This window comes from Chiloscyllium punctatum, chromosome 48, assembly GCF_047496795.1.
Source record: "Chiloscyllium punctatum isolate Juve2018m chromosome 48, sChiPun1.3, whole genome shotgun sequence".
NCBI classification, from domain to species: domain Eukaryota; kingdom Metazoa; phylum Chordata; class Chondrichthyes; order Orectolobiformes; family Hemiscylliidae; genus Chiloscyllium; species Chiloscyllium punctatum.
Window position 1 is genome coordinate 46,272,019 of NC_092786.1, and position 9,645 is coordinate 46,281,663.

The 9,645-nt window shown below is 39.5% G+C and overlaps 1 protein-coding gene across 9 annotated transcripts in view; it reads left to right on the forward strand.

The window, feature by feature from the left end:
- The window catches only part of igdcc4 (immunoglobulin superfamily, DCC subclass, member 4), a 148,483-nt gene that overhangs the window by 121,343 nt on the left and 17,495 nt on the right, over positions 1–9,645 (forward strand). For 6 of the 9 annotated variants that reach the window (XR_011955902.1, XR_011955903.1, XR_011955904.1 and 3 more), the window contains exons 17-18: positions 809–923; positions 2,173–2,404. Coding sequence is in view for 3 of the 9 variants with exons in the window: in XM_072565131.1 (XP_072421232.1) it covers positions 809–923; positions 2,173–2,404 (347 nt within the window). In the remaining 6 variants the exon portion in view is untranslated. Of the gene's footprint in view, positions 1–808; positions 924–1,497; positions 1,733–2,172; positions 2,405–9,645 lie in introns of those variants that run through there. The other 3 variants (XR_011955907.1, XR_011955906.1, XM_072565132.1) reach the window with 3 other exon arrangements.

Below are 9,645 nucleotides of genomic sequence, written 5' to 3' on the forward strand. Positions count from 1 at the left end.
CTGATTCACCCCTCTTATCATCATTCTTCTTTTGGGATAGTGATAGTGAGGTCCATAAACTCATTTTATCCTGTTCTCTTGGCTGTGGATGGCTTGGATATTTGCTTAGGCCTTAAACTGCTACCTCTTTAAGTGTCTTCTTGGCTCACTTAGTGCTGCACAGCAAAATTCTATACAGTTGCAGTGGTAGACCCACATAGATGTCACCAACAGTTGTCCCACACACACAATGACCTCTTACCCAAGAAGTTATCGTGTTAAGATGGGGTCAGGACATTGGGTGTAAATCAGCCCATCTTTCAGCTATCAGGAATAGGAAATCCCAAACCTATCCTTTCAGCAAATGTTACAAATAAATTACCCTTATCAGAGATGTTGGTATGTATTGTAGTGGAATGCGAGCTAAACTGATCAACATTATTAATGCTTATGCTATCCTTTGACTGCTGAAATATTGCAGTGCGATTGCTCAGGGCTTATTTCGCTACTTGTGTTAAATTGCTGCCCAATGATACAGAACGAATGATGTAACATTCAACAAATTGAAACTGGAGGCCATTAATCTCTTATCTAAAATGGTGAAGTGTTTGTATTTCTACAAAATATGAAACTGTTGTGAAGTGTTTAAGAATATTCAACCTAACAAGGCTCCTTTCATGGAGTTAAATAAAGATATGTGCTTTGAAACTGTGGTGAGTACTTGAATTAAGTTAATGATTGTTATATCACTGGGGTGATTGTGTACATCTTCAATTTTATAATCACTGAAATACTTAACAGAATTTTCTGACTGGTCTTTTGATATCAGGGCTGCATGACCTTCTTGATGTACATTCAGTGACAGGCATCATTGTGGGTGTTTGTCTCGGACTCCTTTGCATTCTCTTCTGCATCTGTGCCAGTTTCTGCAACAGCAAGCGGAGGTAAAGAGCCAAGTGTAGCATAATGTATTTGTGTTATTATTCATTTTGAATTGATTAATCTGCAATAAGATGTTCAGGTGTTGTTCGTGTGTATTAGTTAACAATTTCACTGATGGTTTAGCACTGTGCTAATGCATTAAGTAATTTGGGATATTACCCCAAGTTTAATTTAACAACAGAACATCTGTGCACTGACAGCTTCCACAATTATGATACCACAGATCAATATTTAGTATTGGGAAACATTAACAACATTTTTGCACTGAAATATGTGAAATATTTTTTTCCATTTTTATTTGAAGTCGTTGTACGTGCTTGTCAAGACATACGATACCAGTGAATGTTAAAGAATGGAATGTAAAAGAACAGTTCATGAGTGTTTTGCTTGCAAATCAGTATCAAGCACACAGATCAAGTATAAATGCATCTATTAACTGCTCTATTGGAAAAGGCTTCCTTTATTTTGCCTCTGTAGTACAGTATGAACACACATACAATATGAAGAACACATTTATGATTTTTCTGCAAGTAGTAGATAAACGATATACCTCTACTTCCTTCCTTTCTGATTTAGCTTGTGCCCAATCACAGAACAGCAAGTCTATTGCATATCTCATTCTTGTGGAATCTGAATGGAAGCACCAATTTAATTGTGAATAGCTGTGAAGCAGCATTCACTTGGCACTGAGTTAAGACTATTGAGACAAATTTCACTGGATTTATGAGATGCCAGAGAATTTTAATCCATTACTCTGATTCAAGTTCCAGAGATGAAAACCGTTGTTATAACACACTGCACAACTGAACCAGTGAGCAAAATTTTTAAAAATTCTTGGAATTTAATTTCCTTTCCTCTGAAGTGCATTCCTAAAAGTTATTCTGAATGAAGTTTTCTTTCTTCCCATCATCTGCCTTCTGGTTTTGTCAGCTTGTATATTATTATTGTTAGAGAAGTGCATGTTCTTAGATCTCTTCCTATGCTAGTTCAAGAGCAAACATGAGAAACTTAGAAGAGTTACCTACTGAGTGGATTTCTCCCACTCCCATTTTTAAAATAAATTTCCCACCTGATCTGCATGCAGTAACCATTTAATATGGCAATTAATTTTATTTAGTTACAGCCAAAGTCACATCAGGGAAGAAAAGGCAGTTCTGTGTGAAAAGATTATAAGTAATCTTCCAGCAGTTATTTGGTTAATGCTGAAGTAAATGAGTATAAATAGCTTTATATATATCCTTTCGTTAACAGCGAAGGTTCCTCAGGCCCAGATATCCACCTGACTGCTGAATATGCTCACTATCGCAGGGCAAGGAAAACGTCTTCAACTCACAGTATTTCCCAACCCCACGCACATGAGCTGGAAACACTAATATCTCCAGCTGAAGATCTGTCCCTGCCTGTGAAGATAACTGAACTCACTGAGGTTCAAGTACTTATGGATACACATTTTCCAGATGATGATATTCAGATACATTTAAAGGTATGCTTTGTTATCTTGTGAAAATAGCAGGATATGGGAATAGAGATTAGGAATTAGCAGAAATATTGATAGTCAAAAACATTGCATTATCTGTTTCCTACAGAAGGGAAAATGTTGAAAGATCTTTTATTTCTTCTATAGTGTTTCATCTGTCTCATCGAACGTGAAGAATTAGGAAAAGTAACAAGGAGAATCAATTGAGTACATTCAATAGTCATAGTTTTGACACCATAATATTTAACTTGATGGCTTTATCCTTTCTTATGTGGCTTTATATGGCCACATTTCAAATACTGTGTTTTTCTGTGACTGATTCTTTGGTAAACTGGTGATAAAATTTTCCTCTGTTTCTCTCCAAACATGTCATTTTTTGTTCTATCAAAAGTTGTTTTATGCACGCACAAATGCTGTCTTTAAGTTTTAAGGGAGTCATAATGAAAATATCGTGATTACTTTTCTTCTTGCATCTCAAAATGTGTGAAGTTGTTGCATGAACCACTGCCCTATGCACTTTGAATACTGTTATTTGTTCATGCACTGCATATTCTGGCCTGCCTTTAAACACTTGGCTAACTTGCTAAGAAATTATCTTTATCTGGAAAGAACCATGTCAGTGAGCAGTGCATGTTGTCAACATATTGTAAGAAACACAAGCAAGAGCTCTAAAGAATCCTGGATATGTGATAAGTCACGTTTAACTTGAATTAGGAGATTCACTTTACACCCTGTGTCAATTAACTCAGGAACCATTCCTTATTTTATAATTAGCCTATTCCCACTAAAGAATAACTGAAATAAGACTTTCAAATGTCTTTTTTTATTGCAGGTTTTGGAGAACCACCTTTTTAAAACTTTGGAATGGGAAGGGCCATCTTGCTAAACTCTGAGCCAGTGAAACTATCTGTTAATTTGATCTTTCCAAATTCCTAAACCCAGGAAGGTTTTTTTGTGAATAATTCTTTCAGAAGAAGTAGCTCCATCACAGAACTAGAATACAGTTAGCTTATTTACATAATTGTACACCATATGGCCAGTTGAGCTGCCAGCTGTCTAAGAATTAAAGACATTTTGTTTTTTGGGTCCTCTGGTACAATTGCTACAGAAGTGTAAGAAGGTCAGCCAGATGGAAATCATAGAATATGGATTCCTTGATTGGGGCTGTTAATCTGGTACAATCAGGGAGCCCTGGATGATAGGTGAGTGTCAGACATTCTGACACTCTTGAGAGCTGTCTCTGAGGAAGCTGGACCAGTGTCAAGGACTTGCCACATGTAAATAAAGGGTGACTGGGTGCCAGGATACTGACCTCTGTGGAGTTATTCATTGGTGACGAGAGTAAAGCACATTCTTCAAGAAACTCACTTGCAACAGTCATCTTTGAGTTGGGGTAAACATTTCTGGCATAATGCCGTTATTTGGCTTGACTTGTTTGATCTTGTTGTCAAAGACTGGACCCAGTATGTGGAAGGAATGTTGTTTTTCCGGGCAAATGACATTGGGACAGATGAAAAGCAATGAATAATTCTCTTGACAGCATGTGAACCCACAGCTTTTTCAGTTACAGTCGATTCTGATATAAAGCGATAGTTCTGTTCTCATGTGGTCTAGTGTTATAAGAAAATTGTGCAATAGCCGTGCCATTTAAACTAATAGCGCCGGAATCTCTGTATAGCCAACACAGGTAAGGAAAGTTTGCATTCTACAAATAACGGTCTAAACTATTCAATCATGTTAAAGCAAATTCGCATTGAAGAAACATGTGTTCTAGCACAACCCGACCCTATTAGGAACCTAACTTTCCTTGAGGCACCAGACGCAAAACCTTTCAAGAATTTACAGCTTTAGTTAAGGAATATTACAATCCCAAGCCACATGTATTTCTGGGATGCTATCGCTTTTACTTGGTAATTTGAGAACTAGGAGCATCTGTATTGGGATTTTTGACTAGGTTAAGATGACTGGCAAAGGTTTGTTTAACCCTTGATGAGATGTTAAGAGACCATTTGGTATGTGGGATTAATAACCATGCAAATGTGCCTATGTGCTGAAGCTCAGTTGGACTTCAAACAGCCACTGCAACTGGCTTTATCATTGGAACATGCAGAAAATGGAGCATATGAATTGCAGGGTATTCAGATGGAAGTGGATTCCCTCACCAGTCCGATTGAGCTTAGAGAATACCGTTTGCATAGCCACACTCTGGACATATTCTGAGCAGAGGGACTCTGGGTCAGCCCACAACAAAACTCCAAAACAAGTTAAGCCTTAGCCAAATAGTTAAAATTTTCTTCAGGATCCAAGCTGGCAATCCATTGAAGTTGCTGTTGGTATGTGGACTCAAGACAGCATAGAAGTCCCACTGAACCTAAATTGAGTAAGACAACTGAAAGGCCAGTATCCAAGAGAGTGCACATTCTGAAAAGTCCACCTACGTTTGGTTTGAAACAGTTAAATTGCTTAATAACATCCAAATCAGAGCCATTTAAGATGTGTCTGGGTAAATGGTAATCAGTTTCTAATAGAGGTTAATACTGGTGCAGTCGTTTCAGTGATTGCAGAACAGAGTTAACAAAATTCATGCTGGATTGCAGCCCTTAAATTTGTGCAACACCTCAGCTAGACTAAGAACCTATACCACAGAAATTTGCAGGTTAAGGTATGACTTCGGTTCTGGTCTCTTATGAGAAACAGCTGGTTCAGGTCAAAGGCTTGGGCCAAAGCTTAAAGAGGCAAAGTTAATTGAGAGAGATTCACCAAGATTGACTCAATGGTTTTTGATTAGAAAATGGCTGTCTGAGTGAAGTCCTAACTATAAATACCTTGATGCCTTTCAAGAAGGTTTAGGGACTATGAAGCGAGCTGTGGCCACCTTGCATGTTGATGAGGGAGCAATTCCACGATTCTGCAAGGCCCACCCAGTGCCATTTGCTGTCAGGGTAAAAGTAGAGGCAGAAATCAAAGGCTGGAAAACTAAGGAATCATCAAACCAGTCCAGCTTGCGGAATGGGCAAACCAGTCATACCGATTATTAAGCCCATGGGTCAGTTGACCTTTGTGGAGATTTTTAACAAACAGTAAGCTGCTTTTTGCAGGTAGATATATACCCATCCCTTGGGTAGAGGATTTATATGCAAAGCTGGCAGGGGGGCTGTCCTTCACAAAGGTGTACTTGCAATTGTGGTTAGATAAGGATTCCCGGAAGTTTGATACCATAATGACTTGTACCAATATGCAAGACTGTCATTTGGGATATCGTTAGCCTGTGCAATTTCTTAGTGGACAATGGAAGACATTTTACAAAGTCTATGCCAGGTTGCCATTTACCTAGATGACATGCTAATAATAGGGCAGACCAATAAGGACCACTTAGCTTGTGCATATGTGGGCACATGGCTAAGAAGGGAAAAACGTGTGTTTCAGGCACCCTAAGTGACTTACTTCAGCTACAGAATCGACAAGACCGGTTACACCCATTGGAAAATAAAGTGAGGACGATCTGAAGTTGCCTGGCTCCCATGGCTGAGCTTAGGTCTTTTCTTTGGCTGGTGAATTATTCTGAAAGGTTCACACAACCTGGCCACGCACTTGCAAACAGTGTAGGAGCAAAACGTACCCTGCTCCTCAGAACAGTTGGTAAAGCTCCATCAAGCATTGAAGAGAGATACGAATCTTAGGTGTGGCAGATCTCACCACATCAACACTTATGCCACCAGAAGATGAGTGAATTTTCCCTAAGATGTTTCAGGCGCAAGAGGCGAGCTCCTGCTTATTGCAAGCTGCCCGTATCCAATGCAGAGTCATAGGAGCCTGACCCAGTGTTAAAATGCCCCAGGAGACGCTACAAGAACTCCTCTGACTCAAGGAGGGGTCGATGTAGCGATTGTAATGACGTCAGCCAGGTGGATCTTATCGACTGTGAGTTCCCTGATTGGGACTGTTAATCTGGTCCAATCAGGGAGCATTGGCTGGCAGAATAAAAAGGAAAACACCCTGACATTTCTTATGTTCCTGGTGGTGGAAATTGAATAAAGATTCGTGCACTTTGTGTCTCTCACTGTGTCTCACACCTACACACACACACCATGGGTGCTGGGGAAAAAAATAAGCACTACCGCAGTTAGGTGGTAGTGTGGGGGTTAATAAAAAAAAGGGGAGTGTCCAAAAAAAGAAAAAAAAATAAACAGGGACTTGCCCTTTCAAAAAAAAAGAGAAATGTCAGGGCGTTTTCCTATCTTCCTGCTGGTGGAAGTTGAATAAAGATTCGTCCACCTTGTGTCTCTCACTGTGTCTCTCACCTGCACACACACAACATGGGTGCTGGGGAAAAAATAAGCACTACTGCAGGGGAAAAAAAAGAAAAATGTCAGAGATTCTGACATTCTGAGGGAGCTGGACCTGTGTGAAGGATTTCCCATGTGTAAATAAAGAATGACTTGGCGATAGGATACCGGCTTCTGTGGAGTTATTTCACTTCCCCATGTTCTTTTGAAGTGGAATAGATTACAAAAAACACTACAAATGATGAATGATGTCATGCATTGAGAGGACTGGTGTATGCTCAAGGTACCGGAGTGTTTGTTTGCTTGTGTCCAACTATGCATAAGGTTTCTCAGTCCTACCCTGAACAAAATATTCACCAGGGTACTTGCTTTCAAGCTTGGATAAATACCCAGGCTATTCTAAACAGCTTACATTTAAGTAATGTTTCGAAATGGAAAAATATTTCATTAAAACCTCAAAAGGAAACTGTTGCTGAGGAGAAAAAGACAATGTTCTTTCCCTGTCATATGCTTTCCTGTGGTGGACAAAGTTAAAAATCACACGACACCAGTTTATAGTCCAACAGGTTTATTTGGAAGCACTAGCTTTTGGAGCGCTGCTACTGACAAAAGAGCAATGCTCCGAAGCCTTGTACTTGCAAATAAACCTGTTGAACTATAACCTGGTATTATGTGATTTTTATATTTGTTCACCCCAGTCCAACACCAGTACCTCCACATCATGGCTTTCCTGTGGTGGCAGACCTTTGAAACTTAATCAGTTATGCATCACTCCTGTTCGGCTTGCCAAACCATTCTAATGAACAGGCTGAATGATAAACCTTTAGTCGTCCTCTCAGCTCTTTGGAGAATTGATTTTGTTTTGTAAACCACCTAAGGGAAATTTCAACTGATAAACTAGTTTCTAAATGCTGAGCTTCAGGACAGGATGGACAATAGACATTTGCCTAGCCACCAACACCAACTGTGAATGGAGAAAAAAGCCATGAGGTGTAATGCTGCTGTTGAGCCGTGAAGCTTAGAGGCAAATTTCTTGTCAAGGCAAGCCTTGTGAAGATTTGTGTTTATTTTTTAACTTAAATTGCACTCTCATTTTAAATTTTTCATAGGTACTTTTTTGAGATTAGATTACTTAGTGTGGAAACAGGCCCTTTGGCCCAACAAGTCCACACCGACCCGCCGAAGCGCAACCCACCCAGACCCATTCTCCTACATTTACCCTTCACCTAACACTGTGGGCAATTTAGCATGGCCAATTCACCTAACCTGCACATTTTTGGACTGTGGGAGTAAACCGGAGCACCCAGAGGAAACCCACACAGACACTGGGAAAATGTGCAAACCCCGCGCAATCAGTCGCCTGAGGCGGGAATTGAACCTGGGTCCCTGGCGCTGTGAGGCAGCAGTGCTGACCACAGTGCCGCCCACTTTTATTCGTTTAATTTTTGTTGAGTAATGGATTTCCTTTTCTCTTTGTTTCTACTCTACCCTCAAAAAAGTGTGCTTGGAAAAGCTGTATTCATCACAAATGGACAAGTGATGCAATTTGCTATCACAGTGCAATTCTGCCAGATTCATTCAGCCTGCAAAATGAATGAAGTACTGAGGCTTGATCCTGAACTCAGTCAAGATGGGAACATTGGTTTTCACACTGTATCAGTATGTCATTGGTTGCCTCTGTTTCTTATAGTTTCCTTCAGAGAAGTTGGGTTCAATTTGAAATTAAGTGGTTGTCAAAGCAAAAATATATAAACTATTTCAGAGTGGAAAATAGAGCAGGCTTACATTTGTGGAGTTGGCTTTATACCTCATTTGGCTGCATGTTAACAGGTACATGGAGTCAAGTATTCTGTAAGTGAATTTCCACAGGTATTCTTCAATTCATCCAATGCAATTTTGGTGAAAATTTGGTACATGATTAGGAGAATGGTGTCATGTTCAGGTTATCTTTTTTGGATTCCCCATGGTGTTGAAATCGGTAATCATAGATGGGAAAACCTGCAAAAACTACCACATCGGTTGTCATTTGAGGCAAGGAAACAAAAGCATGAAAAGCGATGTTGTTTCGCTTGTATAGCACCACCAATACTCAGTAATATGCCTTCTAGATATGAAGTTAGCAAATACAGAGTAAATGAAGTATAACCTTTACTCTAATAAATCACCTTGGATTGCTTCTTATGTTATAAAATAAGATTTTCCACCAGTACAGAAAGTAATATTCAGGTGGGTGATCAAATGTTTGATCAAAGAGGTAAGCTTAAGGACTGTCTTGAAGGAAAAATGAAAGATTTAGAAGTTTATGGGGGGAGTTCCAGAACTTAAGGTCTTCATAACTGAAGAGAAATTAAAATCATAGATGCTAAAGATGCGAGAATTATAAGCATGCAGGTATTTTGGATGTGTATGGAGCTAAAGGTGATTGCAGACACAAGTAGTGGTAAGGCTACAGAAGGATTTGAAAACCAGGATTAGATATTAAAAATTGGGATGTTGCATTAGTGGGAACCATATGGGCGAGCAAAGAATGGTGAGTGATTGATTGTTGCTTGGTGCAAGTTAAGACACAGCCACCAGAGAGTTGGATGAAGTATAGTATATGGAGGACAAAATGCACTAGGTTGTCTAGAATTGCTAAGTCTAGAGGTAACAAATATGATGAAGGTTTCAGCAACAGAAAAAATTTAGGTGGGCAATGTAACAAAGGTGGATTTCGTAGACTTAGTCATAGTGTAAATATATGATCAGAAACTCAACTTGGAGTTATATGTGACAGTAGGTTTGTGAATTATGATTGAACCTCAAACAGTTGCTGTGGGGAGGCATGGAATCAGTTGCTAGGGAACCTGAGTTTGTGGTGGGAAGTAAAGTCTGTGTATTCAACCTTCAGTTTTAATTGGTAGAAATTTCTGTTGATCCCTACTGCATGTCTGACAACTGGTCTGATAACTTACAGACAGT